At 44.5% G+C, this 17,307-nt stretch overlaps 2 protein-coding genes across 6 annotated transcripts in view; both read right to left on the bottom strand.

Moving 5' to 3' along the window:
- Positions 1-4,429, bottom strand: part of DGKI (diacylglycerol kinase iota) — a 207,125-nt gene extending 202,696 nt beyond the window's left edge. For 2 of the 3 annotated variants that reach the window (XM_077783351.1, XM_021552020.2), the window contains exon 1: positions 4,047-4,178. Coding sequence is in view for 1 of the 3 variants with exons in the window: in XM_021552019.3 (XP_021407694.3) it covers positions 4,047-4,429 (383 nt within the window). In the remaining 2 variants the exon portion in view is untranslated. Of the gene's footprint in view, positions 1-4,046 lie in introns of all 3 variants that reach the window. The other variant, XM_021552019.3, reaches the window with a different exon arrangement.
- Positions 4,430-11,270: 6,841 nt separating this feature from the next.
- CREB3L2 (cAMP responsive element binding protein 3 like 2) overlaps positions 11,271-17,307 on the bottom strand; it is a 72,670-nt gene continuing 66,633 nt past the window's right edge. For all 3 annotated transcript variants that reach the window (XM_021552030.3, XM_021552029.3, XM_021552028.3), the window contains exons 11-12: positions 16,940-17,165; positions 11,271-16,126 (exon numbers count right to left, since the gene is read on the bottom strand). In XM_021552030.3, coding sequence (XP_021407705.1) covers positions 16,051-16,126; positions 16,940-17,165 — 302 coding nt within the window. In that variant the 3' untranslated portion in view covers positions 11,271-16,050. The remainder of the gene's footprint in view (positions 16,127-16,939; positions 17,166-17,307) is intronic.

Here is a 17,307-nt window from a genome sequence, read left to right as displayed (position 1 = left end):
AAGCCTGCCACCCACTGCCTCAGTCAGGATTTCTCAACCTGGTCAAAATGAAATTGCATTTCTCTAGGAAAGCTATTCTCTGGTGACAAGAGTTTGCCAAACATCACTTGAGCTCTCTCAAGAGGGACAATAAAAATTACAATTCTATTTTTATTTCCAATGCAACTAATCCAGATTCCCTGAAATTCTACATAATAATTAAGAAATTAAAAACCATTCGCTCTATTGATTGTTTCAGTTAGCTTGCTCTTTAGGTTGTGTTGTTTTGATTTTTAGGGATGAACTTTTGTTTGATTGGGGTTCTTATTCATTTATTTATTACTTTTACTATTTCTCTAAGCTTAACTAAATGTCAAGACTGCATTTCAGATTAGATTTTGGAGGTGCAAATACTTGCAGAAAAGCACCAGATAATGCTTTATTTTCCAGGCTTCCTCTTACCTTAGCTTTTTATTGTATATTTGTTGTATATTCTTATTAATCATCCATCTTTGGTATAATGTGAATTTCTCTTTATATCAAGAATTACTTCAGAAAAGCAACTTTAACCTCTACTTAATCTAAAAGACACCACAAGGTTCCTCACAAACTTTGCAATGACAAAATAATAAAAATTAAAGGGGAAAAAAAATTACCTCACAGCTTTCTGTTCCAATATCTTGTAAATATTCTGCTGGGTCTAGAAATGTATGGGGTAAATACTATTCTGAGAACCAAACTGTAAAAAGCATTTCTCTCTGGCAGATGTACATATTTAATTCACTTTTCAGTTTTCATTTGCCAATCTTTTCACAGTGTGATGGGAAACTGAACTTTTGGTTTTATCAGTTTACAAAAAAATAAAAAAAGTTTTTCATTTTGTGAGCCAATATTTCAGATTTTCAGCAGAAGAGCCAAAACGTCGTTAAGATATTTAACTCCGTTTCTGCAGGGTAAAAAATAAATTAGGGTTAAGAATTGCTGCTTAGCTGTTGGCATCCTGATGTCAGCATCCAACCATCGGGTGGGTCAGCCTGGTTTCAGAGACGAACAGGAAGACTTCTCCCTGAAAAGGGAGATTTGTCTGGCTGTCGCTCGGTCTGCCCCTCAGCAAGGGCTCGAAGGTTCTGTTTGCAGCCCCGTCCGACCCCGGTCCTGGCGGGCAGGACCCGCGCTGGGGGCGATGCAAGATGCGCTCAAGGGATCTCGCAGCGCACGGACACGGGAACATCCCCGCTCCGAAGCCGTCGGCTCCCGCACAGGCACATCCCCAGGCAAAGTGGCACATCCCCACCCTTCGTGTGTCCCCAATTGCAGCGCAGATCTGCTCCGAGCGGAGCTCCCGGCGCGGACAAGCTCTGCGGACAGCCAGGTGCAAGGGGAGCGTGGCAAGGTCCTGGGAATTTTCAAGCTCCCCACGAGGCACACCTGCGTTATTTAAAGCAAGTTTTCCCTCCTGCTGGTTTGACCGGGGGACAAACACGCCTACATTGGTATTTGCTACACAAAATTATGACATATTTAATACAGCAGCTTCTGCATTTCAAGCTACTGGCCACATCGGTACAAAACATTGGTTTCTGAACGTGTTACTCATAGTTTTGGTACAATTCTAGAGAAATTAACAAGTCATTTGCGTGCAACAATGTCAGCTAATTAGAGATGAGGATATTTCCTGCATAACAACAAATTTAAAAAGATCATACTTTAAGCCCAGACTCAGGCAAACTACAGTTTTATAACATTGGTACAGAAGTTTTTCTTCCTTTTCTCCCCTGTAACACTACCCTGACCTCCCATTCGACTCCTTCAACCACCACCAATAGATTTATTCTTTTATATGCATTTTCATGCACCTTTGTTTTAAGCAAGTTCCAACTGTTGGGGTTTTTTTCCTGAATGTATAAAAACAGCTCTACAGGTGTGTATGGCAATGTAATGCACCTGCATAGAGAGCCCTAAATGAGCTGTTTGAAAGGCTCTACGAAGCTCAAATAATTTCTATTGTGCTAGTGGGTATGGGAGTCCAAGTGCCAAGGTAAATAGGTTTTCCTGGACCTAATATAGCCATTTACATTCGCAAATGTATTTCAGCACCATAATTTACTGAGGGAAATGGTAGCAATTTGAAGAGACTGGGGTTGCAGGGTGTGGAGAACTCAGTAGAAATCCTGTGTGGTCTTCTATCTATCCAGATTGTTCTCATTATGGATAAATTATAAAGTGAATATTATCTGTAGGAAACCAGCCATAAATGAGGAAAAAATGTGGAAATCCATGGGTGCAAAGAAAATGTACTTTCTTGCACGTATCTTAAGTCAAGTAGAATGACTGATATGCATCAAGAGATGTTTAAGAAAAGGGCTTGAAAGTTCAAGACTTGTTATATGCTTGCATAGACAAAGGAGAGGAGAAGGAGGAAAAAACTCTACATTTCATCCTAAAAGCATCTAATATGAAGCCCTTACAAATATTGACCATGCAGAAAACTTCAAGAATACCCACATCTTTAACACACTCCTCAACAACCTAGACAGCAGAACATAAGAAACAGATTTTACTATTGCCTCTTCCCTACCCTCGTGCCAGCCCCCAAAAAAGCAGAAGACTTATTGCGAACTCCTTTCTTTCTATCCCAAGAGCAAACACCTGAGCAAACCTGTCTTGTTAGCAGCCACTTTATTTCAGCAGCTCACCTCAGACTTTACCTGCAACAGATTTGCCCCTAAATGGCACAAGCTAAGAAATTTGTCTGGTAGAGATGCAGAAGTACCAAGAGCTGACTGATGCAATGTTTCTTTCAGAGGTATTCAGTAATTTTCATTTTCACATCACTCACCTTTCTGAGTCTAGGACAAATCATCCCAAACTTCACACAATGCTGGGACCATCAGCCCTGACTGGGGAATGTCTGTCTGCACACATCAAGTATTATATAAAATTTCAGCTATGAAGAGTGTTTAATTACATCATCTTTAAAACCTGCCATATGCAGAGCTTAGACCAGCACCTAAGTTATCCCAGCTGTAAATTGACAGCACATTTCAGCATCCCTATGGCCGGGGAGAGTCTTCAGCTAATATACCTGTGGCTAGAGACACCCTTTTCTTGCAGGGACAAGTAACAGCTCTGTGTTTTCTGTCCTGCCAGCTGAGAGGGCTCATCCCTAAGCACACTAGAAGATGAGTTACTGATGGTGTGCTACCTCCACAGGGGCTCTGCAACTAGAATTAGGTAAGACTCAAAAACTTTTTGGCATGGACCTTCTCAGACAGCACTCGGTTTTGGCAGATGCTGGCAATTAGCAGCTCCTAACTGGTAACAGAAGAGCAGACAAACCCCAGCGACAGCCCCTTCATGCAGGTGCATTTGACATCAGACACATGAAGCAAACGCACAGCCATAAAAACAGAAAACCCTGATTATGAAAGTAACGTCCTGCTCAGGCCGTAGCAGGGCATGTGACACCCGGGGGCTGCCTGCTGGTGGCCCCCAGCCCGCAACCACGCGTGGGGTGCCGGGCACAGCAGCTCCCCTATCTCATCAGCCGCTGGGACTTACGCAACGGCGACCGGCGCGGGTGGGGAGCAGGCAGGGAGGGGACACTGCACTCCGGGAGAATTCCCACAGACAACTCATCCCGGGAGCAGCGGTGCCGCCAGAAAGACTTTTCCCGTCTCCTTAACGAACGTTTGGAGGCGCCGGGATCACCGGCGGCTGTGTTTTCACTGAAAAGGGCAAACCCTAATCCCTAGCCAGCCGGGCAAGAGCCCCGACTCTGGCTCAGAGTAACTCTGAATTTCACCCACATTCCCCGTCACGCTCCGCATCTCCCCTGGCGCTGCCGCGCCGGAGGAGCGCCTTAAACCTGACGGCAGCAGCAGGGCTGAGAGCCGATCGCTAGCTGGCTTAAGAGAATGCAGATCTGGGAGACCTTTCAGACTTCGGAATGAAGAAGCCCCTTGTCAGGCGGGTCCGGCGGTGCTGCCCTCACGCCGCTGCCTGGCCGCAGCACCCGCCTGCCGCCTCCCCACCCACCGAGAGGCGCCCGCCCGGCCGGCACCCACCTGTAGGACACCTGCTTCCTGAAGGTGAGGCTCCGCAGCTTCTCCTCCAGCGACTCGTCCGCCGCCGACAGCCCCTGCTCCTCCGGGATCCCGGCGGCGCCCGCCGCCTCCCCGCCACCCTCGGCCCCCCGGCAGCCGCCGCCCGCCGCTCCCGTCTCCTCCCCGCCGGCCGCGGGGGGGTTCATTGCGGCGGGGCAGCGGGGCCGAGAAGGAGGAGGAGGCGGGGGCAGGGAAGGGCCAGCCGGCGGCTGCAGGCGCTGGGGAGCGGCGGCGGCCGGGGGACCGCAGCTCCCGGGGCCGCGGGGCGCGCTGCGAGCCGCGGCGGCTGCAAATGGCAGCGCGACCGCGCAGCATCCATCGGCGGCCGCACTGCAGCGGGGCATTGTGGGAAACTCCTGGCCGGCCACGCCCGCCGCCACGCCCCGCCGGCCGCCGGCCAATGGCGGCCCCGCGGCCCCTGCCGGCACCTGCCCGGACCAGCACAGGTGCCCCGGAGCACCCAGCGCTGCCCTCGTCTCACAGCCGCGCCTGCTCGTCGGCCGATCGCTTCCAGTCTGCACGCCGGTGATCTCAATTTGGTGCGCTCAGAATCAAAGCACCCAGCGGCAAAGACGTCCACGGAGCCCCTTCGTAAAGTTAATTGTACTCCCATCTTGTTCCTTGCTTCTCCCTTTTCTTCATTAGGGGGCACTAAGGAAAACTTCAGAGAAAAGCATCAGCATGTTTCAGCACAAGAGCCGACGGTGACAATAAGATTAAAAAGTGCAGAAAAGGTTGAGGTCTGTGGCTATACAGAAATTACTGCAGGAATTATGCACAGACAGTTGTTTGTTTTCTGCATGCAAAAGTTCCCTGAGCTAATGCAATCCAAAATAGAAAGACATAAAATAAATAAATAAATAAAAACCCATGAACAAGTATGCTCTACAGAGAAAGCAGCGCTACAGGAAGAGATTTCAGAAACTCCTGTGCTCCCTAAGCAGCCTTGCCTCTTCTGTGTGAGCCCTGTTCCAATCAGGTTCATGACAGTCAACAGATTCCTTATACCTGATCCTCACTCCTTTCCAATACCATTTCCAAATTACTTTTAATTACTAGTGAGGCATGTAAAGCATAATATAGCAATGTAGAACCCTTGCTTACTAGAAGCAAAACTAAGGACTGTAAAAGGAGGGTCTGGATCCTCCTCTGAGCTGTGTGCAGAGATCTACAAAGCAGCATGGAGCTCCACTGGAACCATTGGTCCTTTTCCATTGAGATCTGAGACCTCAGCTGGAAAGTCTCTGGTTAACTTCCAGGGAAATCAGCAGTGAATGTTGCTTGTGAAAGCATTCACTCTAAGATCATGTGACAAATATTTTTTTTCAGAAACAAACTAAACCATCTTGGGGTGGATCTGTCAAAGAGCAGTTCAGAAGCAGCCCAAAAGTCAGCTTCAAGGATGGGGAGTGGCACCATACGTCCCTCTCTTATCAGTGCTATTTTTGAGGTTTTGCCATTGGTGAGAATCGTGTGGCCCGTTGCTATGAGAAGATGCCAATGACATGTGCTAAAAAACCTGTAACTGCAAATTAATTTTGCACTCAGAGAGCAGAACACTGTGCATCATCTCACAGCTTTATTCTCCCAGCCTTTGGCCCACATGAGCACAGCTCTGTGGCCTGTGCCCCAGCTAACGGCTCCACCTCCCCCAGAGCATCTGGAGCAAAGCCTAACAACTAATCAGGATTTCCTACCCCCTCTCCAGGGAACATCCATGCCACTGAGCCACCTCCTTCAGTACAAGCTCTCCTGTAGCTCCTGCTTGTCAATAACCCTTTTATCCACATGACCAAATTTACACTCTGCTCCGGGATTACCTATTTTTCCTCCAACTGCTGCAATTTGCATGACTCATTTGCAACATGAAGAACTAAATTGACTTCCTTTGCCTTTTCTCTGAATAAGAGCGATTATGAGAGTCTGAGGCTCGTGAAGGAAAGCCCTGCTACACTATTACACCCGTGGTGTAGCTGTCAGTCCCTGTGGGCACAGGAAGGCAGCAACAGCGGAAACTTTGTAGGAGTATCACGTTTGCTCCAAGGTGTGGCTGCAGACATACCACTGGGCCAGGAGGGAAAGGATGAGCACAAAAATAGATTTTTAGCAGGTTTTGCCAGTATCTGGGATTATCATGCTAACAAGAAATCCAAACTCCCAGGTCTGGGTTCTCATCTCTTCAATGCTGTCAGGTTAAATGGAGCACCTCACACCACTCCGTGGTGCCTCCCTCGAGAGCTCTCTTCCTGAGTGAGCTGACAAGGTTCAGCAGGTGAGGAGCTCTTTTTCCTGGGTGGAAATTTCTCACCATAATGCATGCCATGAATAGCAGGGTGGATGGTGGGAATGAGAGAGGAACTGCAGCGAAATGAGGGATTTCAGCCTTTTGGAGTAAAGCCAAGGGAAGGCTTATTCCATTACTCACATGCCTGTAAAATCCCATTTTGAACACTTCAATGTGCACAGACTGTGTGCACTGCAGTAAATTTTATTCTGAGCAGGAGGGATTGAAAATTCTTTTTCTAATAGAAAAGATATTGATATATTAAAAAGGGGATTGGGGAAGAAAAGGATGAGGCAACCTTACTTGTTCAGTGTGCCAGGCTAGCCAGTGAGAAGTCAGTCTACTTTAAATGCTCCATATTCCTTAAGTCTACACAAAATTCATCCCCAGGCTAGCCCCCAACATTCAACTTTCAGGAAAAAAAATACAAAACATAAAAAAATAAATTTATACACATAGACATGTGCATGCATGTATTTGCATCTCCTCCAATTGTAAATATATTTTTTTAATGTTACATAAGTGGCCAGCTTCCCTTTCCAGATCCAATATTGATAGATTGGATCCACCCACAACAACATTCATTTTTGTTCAACATCTGAAGGTCTAGTAGAGCACTGCTCATCCATTGGGAAACTGAGGGATGTTGAGGTTCAGCAAGGAGGGACCTACCTCAGCTGAGTAGATCAAACACAGATTTTTACCAAAGAGGTTTAAAAAAGAGGGCTAACCAGACCCTAAGCATTTCTTTAGACAGAGAAAATGAAGACAATCAAACAGTCATGGACTTATTCTTGTCTTCCCTCAGCAGTACCACAGCAAAGATAGGGGCCAGAACTTAAAATTTCCTCCTTATAAGAAAAACACAAAATAGTAATTTCATAGCAATGTATAGAACTCATGCAATCACAGTGTAAGACTAATTCAATAATGAAAGTGTAACCATTTGAAGCCCACAAAGAGACAACACCAAGAAAATGAGAAATCAAATAAATCGCTTTCACTTTTTTGAGGCACAAACTGGAGGGAGACAAGACACTCAAGTATTATTATTCATTAGAACGGAAATATGCTTTTGTTTCCAATTGCTATCTCCTTTGGATCACCTTGCTTTGCTTAATCTCAGTGTGATTTACAGAGAGGAGGAAACAACCACTGGCTTTGCAGACCAGGAATGTGAAGCATGGAATAAATAGGGCAAGCCAAAATCACCAGCATGCCACAAGCATGAGGCCCACGTTTCTAAAAAAATCCTCCTAAAGCAAACAAATCAGGAAAGGGAGCATCAGGAATGAATCTTCCATTAAATACCTTCAAGGGGGAGAAGTCTGTGCTGTCATAAAATGGGTACAAACAATAGCTACCAACACAAGGAGAACACTTTCTACCCAAACATGCCATGAGAGGCATCATGAGCTGCATTTGGACACCCTTCCTCCTGCCTTGCAACAGGAAAAAGGAGCATCAAAATCCAGCCTTGGATTCAAACAGTAAGATGCTTTTCCAAGAACAGCATGTCCTGGAGGCTGATAGGTAGGGAGGCTGACAGCTCATCACACAGCATTTCCCCATTGTGTGGGGGTTTCTTTTTCAGGCACAGACTCCCTGCAGCATCACCTGCTGTGTGATGCTCTAAGGGCTGCACAGAGATCTGGGGAGATTCTCAACTGATGGCTAATCACCAGCCTGTGTTTTGTTTGCTTGGAGGAACTGAGCTCAGCTAAAACTAAACTGAGGGTAACTTTCCAATTAGTCACAGTCTAATGATTTTCCTCTAAAAATGCTATATATGGCTTGATGCTGCAAACAAGTGCCCTGGATCAATAGTCCTGGCAAGGGATATTGCCTCTTTGGAAAGCAAGAGGCACACAGGGTAGATCCTTGGAGAAGAGCTTCTCTTTTTTCTTCCTTCACTGCCAATTTCTTTTGCAACTTTAACCTCTTTAGCCTCAAATCAAGGCATTTCTGAAAATCTGCATCAGCCAGAAATTTTGTGCAGGCCACGGTGTTCCAATTTCCATGGTATGCTGCCTTTCCCAAACTCTTAAGCAGCCTTCTTTAAAAGGCCTTGGAAAGGATGCACCAAAGCCATCTGTCTCGCTCCCACTTTCAGTTAAGCTGGAACTATTACTTCCATGGCTAGTATTTCCTGTGGAAGATAAATTCTTGGTTGGTGTTGTAGGGGTGCCTGGTGCCTCATATATGAGGTCTCCCTCCCAGTAGAAAACTGGCATAAAACAAATTACTGTACCATTTGTGATGCCAGCTCTGCACAGGGTTATTTTTAAACCTGCTTTACGTCATCCATTGTCAAGTTCCTTGAATGACCAGCAAAGCCACAGAGTCCCCAGACTGAAAGCAATCAGGCATTTTCTTTTCCATGTCTACTCAAAGAAGAGAAAGCTCCTGAATTATCTCAGGGGTGAGGCAGGCTAAGGAAAGAAGCCGAGGCCAGCAGAAGACCCAATCCCAAAAAGCCAAAGCAGAAAGTGCTCTTTTAAGAGTTCACTCCAGTTTAAAGAAGCCCAGTGCAAAGCTAGAGCAGGGAAAGGCCTTACCTTCCAGAGGGCTGTTTGGCCCACACAGATCAGCCCCAGCAAGCCCTGTCACTCCAGGTGACACAGCACCTCAGTGTCACTGGGCAGAAGCAATGCCCCCTCGGGTATCAGCCTTCCTGGATCCCACTTGTACAGAGAATTTACTGTTATGGGGCTGTAGCACTGTGTTGCACTGAGTGTCATTATCTCTGTTAATGCTGTTGGCCTCCACCTGATTTCAACCCATTCAGGGAGATAAAATTCTTTGCTAACCTCAAAAAGGGAAGGGACAGCCAGCTTCATTAAAACCCCACATCATTCCTTTTCTTTCACTAAATTACCAGGGTTCTGCCATGTTGAAGATGGACACATTGCACACACTGGCACACCTGGAAAAGTTGAGGGGCCAGATTTTTTCCAGTCATCAGGAAATCAAACAAGTAGCAACTGCTTTTTTCTACAGAAAATATTTATTTGCAAGAAAATGAAAAGCATAACATACTTCACTACATACATATTTAGGCTAAAAAAGCAGGTAGTCTGTTCTCTCATAGAATCAGGCAGATGATTTAAAAAGGAAAAACAGCAATTTCTTTCCACCCAATGGACATGTTTGCAGTGTGAACAATCAGGTGGGACCGTATCCAGATGACAGCACTTGTACAAAAATAGAAAGGTCACTGAACACAGACACAAAGTTAAATAGACATGGCAAGAGAATAGAGATATCTGCAGTCAGAAGAGGCCCCAATGAAGTTTACCAGGGAGTTGTTTTTTGTTTGTTTTTTTTTTTGGGGGGGGAGGGTGCTTTTGCACTAGTATCACTGTCCCTGTCATCTTAGATAGGGGTTAAGTGTTTTCACAAACCTATACTGCATTCACATGAACAAAGGGAAAGACCATCTTAAGTGCCCTAGCAGAATGACTGTTCTGCACTGCCCAAGGCAATGGAATTGGCCATGGATGCTTCTCTTCAAGAGAGCACCACCAGGTAATTTACCCTTGGAAGTGAATCTCAGGGAAACTGGGATGCACCTGCACCACCCTCTAGAAGAAACTGCTTCCCCTGGCTGGCATTTCACTGTGCCCATGGAGTGGTTAGGGCATTAGTGCTCCCAGGGACCACCTTTTAAGGTTAATTTACACCACTTAAAGAAAAAAAATTAAACAAAAGAATTCAAAACCATAATTCTGAAGACCAAAAATGATACCAGAATATAAAATAATTATTTTTTTGTACCAAGCCAGAACTGGTCTCTAGAAAGGTCAGACAGTTTATGCACACACACAAAATGACACAGTGCAACAACAATTCAGTCGACAATTAATCACAAGACAGTCTTCAGAGCAATTCACACAACAGTTGCACAAGTGCTCAGTGATGTGGAATGTGAACAGGTTTCAGAGAGAAATGCCTGGACTTTCTGCTGCACCAAGCCCAAAGTGCCCTGTGTGTTCAGGTAGATGCCTTTATTTAGCAACACTTACTATATGAAGATACCTGTTTTGATTTTGATACCTGTTGATCACTCACCATGCACATGTGCACAGATGTACACACATGCACACTCATTCTCACCAACTGTACAAATGAAGAAAGCAAGATGCCTTTATATCAGCACCACTGAATTAAAGTCTGTTACGGTAAAGTCAGATATGAGCAGAGTTCTGTTTAAAAAAAAAAAATCAGTATCTGCCTCTGCTTCTCCCTCTCTCTCTTCCACTTCCTTCATTATGGACTACTAAGGTTCAGAAAGATTTTTACCTTAGAGGTTTAGAGGGTAAAGTGGGATATAACATAAAGGTCAGGTATGCATAAACAGGACTGCATAGCATTAAAGAGCAAGGGGAATAGGAGCAAACCTATACCTAGCAGGCAACTAATGAAACAGGCTATCACTGCTGATTCAGGCTATTACTGCTGATGTATGGAATCAACAACTAGAAGGTTTCCCTGTGACGCAAGGAGTCCCTTCACCTGCCTTTTTTTTCACCCTTTCTGTAAGACAGTTCTACAAATCCAGCTTTTCCATGTTCTGGTCTCACCTCTTTAGTTGCAGCTCTTGGAGGAAGAATCTGGACATCAGTTGTAGGGCAGACCAGAGACTACTGCTAACAAAGAATATTGAAACTCCATTCAGCATCAGATCCAAGCAGCATCACTAATTAGTTTCCTGCATGATGCACTTTTTTTCTACACAGGAATTTGATTCATATATATATATACACACCTCAGTAAAGCAGAAAAAGGTGTGACATAAAAATGAGAAAACTAAATTGCAATTTCCCTCTCAATCCTGAAGTCTCCAAGGGATGCGGATCACCTAAGCAATGCAGTATTAATCAGGATCAACCTTCAACAAATTATCTGAATGCCCAGTGTCACTTTATTGGCCGTGAGAAAGCTACAAGATGGATTGAATCCTTACATTTTCTTTGTAAAGACCTTACTTAACACGTACATCAGTTCATTCCCCTTTGCAACCCCCAAAGTTGTTAAACCTTAATGCTAGCCAGTGCAAAGCAGCAATACATCATAGTACTACACTCTTATATAGGCTGGGACAACTTTAGTAGCTACAAAGTACTGACCTATCATTTCACCTTCAGAATACAGAATGTTCCCTTTTTAATTAGTGACTCAAGAAAGAAATATTTTAGTCACCAGGAGTATAAAAATACTCTGTATTTCTCTGTTCTTAGCTGCGTGGGTTTTGAACAATGGCCTCTTGGCATTAGCTAGAATCTAGAGCCCAAATACTCAGTGGAAATCCCTCCCAACGTAGCAATTAGCATCATTCACTTACTTGACCTACATTCTAAAAGTGTCTAGACAGAACTCACAACTGATAGTTGGGAGGGATGGGAGTGGAGAGGTGGGCTGGTTTCTCTAGCAGGGAAAAAAAAGTTTTTAGATTAATTTTTAGTCTATGTTAGAAGAATCAAGAACACATCAAGATACACTGTTACACAGAGAGATGTGGAAGAAGAGGTCCCCTGTCAGTATAAATCAGACCTGCAGCCTCCAAGAACAGTGTGTGAGAACCACGCTGGTTGTATCAGCTGGGATCTGGCCTAAGAACCTCAGCCTAATCCATTGGTCTGCACTGCTGAAAAATATTGAGTGGTACAGATGAAAAGAAAGAAGTGCAGCAAAGAAAGCAAAGAACTATAAATATCCTGGGGAGGGGGGGGGGAAGGCAACATTATCTACACACCGGTAATAAGGTTAGAAAGATCACATGCCCTGTAATTCAGACTTTAAAAATATACATATATATAAAATAATGCCCTATATTCCTTCATAGCTTATCTCCCTAGAAGCAAAGACCCAACATATCTAAACATGCTTTAACACTACAGGCCAAAAGGTAAGTTTACTAGTGTGTATAAAATTGTGCTGGTGAGCAATGTAACCTTACAGCTGAGGACTCCTAGGGTTTATCACTTAAGTCCTCTACTGGAAATGGAAATTATGTAGCACAGAAGGCCTTTGCTTACCCTGTCCATACACACACACATATTATTCCACAGCACCAAGTCACTGATCACCAGAAAAAGCACACTGACAGAAGGTTAAGGCCTTAAGTTATAGAGCTGAACTAACTAAAAGCACTTACTGGCATCCTCCTTGAATAAGCCTTACTACTCCTGCCCTATGCCCTTACCTCAGAGCACAAAAGCTGCCTCTCCACGTGGTCTGCAGTGCATCAACATTCCCACGGGGTCACCCCTGGATGCTGAGGCTGGCAGTGCAATGGCATCTTGTCCGGCCCCTCCTGTCCCCTGCTAGGTACAGAACACGGGCACAAAGCCCCTCTGGAGATCCTGGGCCCTTGGCACACAACGGCCTGCGAGTAGGTGATGACAGGGGATTCCTTGGCCCCTGGCAGAGAAACCTGTTCTATTAAGGCCCCTGAAGAAAAATGATCACAAACACACCAAAGTGAAGCAAAGCTGTTCCTTATTATAAAGTAATATGTAATACAATAAATCCCCAAGCAATGTGTGTGCTAGGTCAAGAGATTCCCTAAAAAGGAGTACCTAAATATAATTTAAAGGATTACACAAACTAAGATTATAGCAATACATTATCAAACACTTACAAGAAATCAGTATGGCCATACTGGCTTGGGTGGATTAGTACAGAGGCCTGACCCAGACCATGGCCAGTTTAAAATGCTCAGGATGAAAACATGAGTGATTATCTTCCAACCAGATTTGAAACAATATGCCCAATTTAAACAAACAAAAGAAAAAAGGCAAAGTTTTAATTGTGGCCCGTGCAGTAGTTTCAGAGAGGAGGAGCTATTTTGGTTGTGCAAAATCATCTCTTTTTTAAGAGCTGAGAAATAATTCCACTTTGGTTTTCACACAGTGAAGTCAGCCAGCTGTATCTGAAATGGGAGGTGATCCATTTAGCTGGCAATGGGCAGGAGCTCAGGCTGCAAAGTGCAAACTGCAAGACTGGTAAGTGGTGTTGTGCTTCACACCCTTGGGCCTCTTTTGCAAAAAATTTAACCACTTGGTTGCCCCCAAAGGCAAGGGCAAAAAACCAAGGGTGCTCTGGAAAAATAAGACCATTTAAGAAATTTTCTAAACTATGACCTTGCCCACTTATGCTGACCAGCTGGGGTCAATCCCAGCTTTCTCCTGTCACTTTGCTGACCTCAAGTGGCTGAGCAATGCAGCCACCCCTTATGGCACTCAAAAGTGATCACTGTTTATGTGAAACTTTAAACCATTAAAAAAAAAAAAAAAACCACAATCACAAAAGTTGTCCATGGATACTGAAATGATTCAGAGAGCCCAGCAGGATCACTGTGAAGGGAGACAGACTTTATGGTGGAGGCTGACCCATGTCAAGATGGGAACACTTGCAGAACAGACTACAACAGCACTTCTCCTCTCATTGTCACCTCAGGTAAAACAATAAGGCACTTGGGTAGAAGAATAGGGCATCACCAAGAAGAGCATATCTGCACACCAGAATGAGCTCATGGAGTCAGGCACTTATTTCACTGTCACCGATGTGAAACACCCTCTTAAAATGGCACAGGGGAGACTGATCCACAGTCCTCTCCAATTCACCAAATCCCTTCCATTCACTTCACTGAATTTTGAGCCAGGCCTGAGGGTGGCAAAAAGGATGCTGAAGAAAGAAAGTCTAAGGAGAATGAAGAACAAGAAAGGAGCTGGTGCAACAGCTGCTGTAATAAAATACAAATTCAGTATTTTACAAAATAGATTAGTTGCAAGAAATATCTACTGTACATAGTAAAAAATTATTTGTAAGGCTAGGTTAGTTTTTCCCTTATTTACCATTAGGAAAAAAAATAAAAGAAAAAAGATCTTCAAATTACTTTTTTTTTTTTTTTTTAATTGACTTCTTCTGGTAAACTGTTAAGTAGCTATATTAGCCTGCTGAATTAGGATTTTCACATTAGATTCATCCTCGATGGAGCATGAGTGCCCTTCTGTAGGAACCAGATAAAACCCTGCTCAAATTCTGGACTGAGTTCAACTATGCCCCTGCAGGGACAAATTGCAAGAAGCACAGCTCAGGCAAAGGCATGACCGGGGTACTGAGAAAGAGAGAAAGAGAGAGAGAGAGAGAGAGAGAAAGAGGACACTTGAAGACAACAACACTGTGGGACAAGGAAACAAAGCATGGAGAAGAGTACTGGTCCAGGATCAGACCTGAATGCTGCTCTTGGCTTTCTCAATGAGCCTGGGCCAGTCACTTCACCTTCCCACGTGCTCATCTCATTCCTCTTTTGACAGGTCTCCTGCCTATGTAATCAGCTCCTCAGATCAGAGGCTGCCTTGGCATGCAGTTAGCACAGGATCCACCAGCTCTAGGCATGAGCTGGGCCTGTCTGTACCCAAAGCAGTTGGTCTCAGATCACATCTCTGGAAAAGCAGGTAAGAGGAAAAAGAGACACACGGCTTTATTTTAGGACAATTCAAGCTTAAGGGAAGGAAATGAGTATTCAGTGATGTTTGTCTGTCTAATTTCAGGGTCTACCCAGATCACTTGCAGAGTTAGAAAAGCTCAGTTCTCTCTGCAACTATCTGAACAGAATTTTTCAAAGCTAATAAATACTATTTACAAAAGTAACAGGAAGATGGCAAGGAAAAGAAAACACAAGACAATCTGAGACGGGGTCTACACAAGAATTTTCATCAACCAGCTAGAAGTCAATAAATTAAATCCATACAGTCCTCTCAGGAGGCACTTCTGGTTTAAGCCTTACATTGATGTAGTTTGTTGGGAAGGAACTGACTTAAACTAAATAGATTAGCCTTAAGCAGACTAAAAAGGGCATCCATCTAAAATATTGCATAAATGCAACAAAACCTGCTTTCTAAACAGATTTAGTTAAACTAGTGTAGTTCTCCCACACAGTGTGTGATAAGACAGTGACTGATCTTTGTTTAATTTCTCAAGGGTGGAAGCAGGGAAGCCTACTGGGACTGCTTTCAATGCACAGAGAAACCTACCCTGCTAAGTGATGAAGAGATCGGAGGGGAGAAGAGAAAGAGCATGAGGAGGACAATTCAGCAGCATCATGGAACAGCCCTCTCCTGCCTGTGCTGTGAACTCAGCAGTGTCAGGACCCTTTCTTGTCCCTTCAGCAGCAGGCTGCACATGTGCTTCTCTATCCCCCCAAAAGGCTCAAGTGCTGTAGACCAGTAAGCACAGAGCTGTGGTGAGACTCTAAGCACCATCATGCTGCATCTCCACTCTCTCTCAATTACCTTCTCCCACATGCTCCCATTGGTTTTGCACAATTCACCCTTCTCCAGAATGTTATTGTGCTCAGATCAGGCTGTGTGCATGTACAGGCACACACCCACCAGTCACTGGCACGCTGCTGGCCTCATCTGCCATCATAATTCAGTCCTGCCCTTGCAGTGTTAGGCAGGAAAGGGATAAAAGCAGAGAAAGGGACTGTGTGCGACGTGAGGAAGGGAGTTACAAAGACAAGAGATCCCATCTGTAGTCACAGCCTCATCAGTCAATGCAGAAGTTGAACTCCCTCTCTTTTGTACTTTGGTTCACTGAGGATGACAAGTCAGGGGAACTTTGGCTGAAAATATGTGGGAAGGAGGGAAGTCAAGAAAAAAGGCCTTTTTTATTTTAAGAGGTGGCATTGACTCTTCTATCTATTTCAATTATCTTCAGTGTTTCATTTCCTTCTAGTTCGGAGTTGACTCTGTAGGGAACAAAAAAACAAAGATTAATGCTAATAGTAATTTTTTAAAGTACATATCCTGCTTGATCTGGCTAATGCTAAAGAGCCATTCAGTATTTACCAGGTAGGTATGTGTCAGTTAGCTGAGTCTGGTAACATACTGAATTAATACTGAAGTAGTCATCTCTTTGGTTCTAGGCAAGCAAAGTTGCAGCAGAAAGAAGCACACATATTTAAACCAGTGACTCTCTCTCTTTTCAGAGGCCTGCAAAACTTACATTTATGTTTTTAAAAAAGAAAACAAAAAAGAATCCCTTACATTTCTACTAAAAGTGAGGGAACTCAGTGTAGGAACTTAAGTAGTCAGATAATTTTACATGTCTGTCTCTTGAGACTGAGTCCTGCAAACTTTCCACAGTAATGCTTTAGTAAAATCACTGCTGTGAGAAACTCCAGCTCTTCATGCCCTAACCTCATTGAAATTCCACTGAATCACAACCTCACACTTCCATACAACTGCCAAAAGCTTATTCCTTTGGGAAGCACACAAGTAAGTACTTTAAAGAAGTGGGTAGGCCCAACTAACAGGATTACAGGGGTTAGGTTTCTGGCAGAAGTACCGAGTTTGGCAGTTGTGTTACTACAGTTGTGTTGCAGCCACTTCTCCAGAGCAACAGTGACTTTGCCTATAGGCTCTCCAGATAAAAGCCAGACCCTTACTTCATGCTTCATGGTGCCCAGCATAGTTGAGCTGCTAGTCTAACCTCTGGCCTTCATGCATGAACAAGAGTGACACAGAAGACCCATGTGACAAACAGCCTACCCTGCACTCACCTGTGCTGCTGCAGGCCCAGCAGCACTGATTTCTCTAGCCTTGTCTCGTTGGCTATTGTGAACTGCATGATATCATCCTGCTGTGTCCCTGACACAGCCTCCAGGGACAGTGCTGTGAACTTGGAGGTGTCTGTTTGCCTGTCACTGTGATCTGCGAAGGAGATCGGGCTTGGTGCCTCCTCCAGTTGTTGAGGCTCTTCATAGATTAGTAAACTCCTCGACCTCACTGCATACAAAGACAGAAGGCAAAATGAGATGAGCAACAGACAGCTCAGAGAACAGCCCTGGTCATTTAGGAAATGGAAACTGTTAGGGCAGAGCCAAAACTGCAAAGGCCTTTCCTTTCATAGTGATTAACTGGCTATTTA

The sequence above is a fragment of the Lonchura striata genome, chromosome 5 (assembly GCF_046129695.1).
Source record: "Lonchura striata isolate bLonStr1 chromosome 5, bLonStr1.mat, whole genome shotgun sequence".
NCBI lineage: Eukaryota > Metazoa > Chordata > Aves > Passeriformes > Estrildidae > Lonchura > Lonchura striata.
This window is presented reverse-complemented; position numbering and strand designations above follow the sequence as displayed.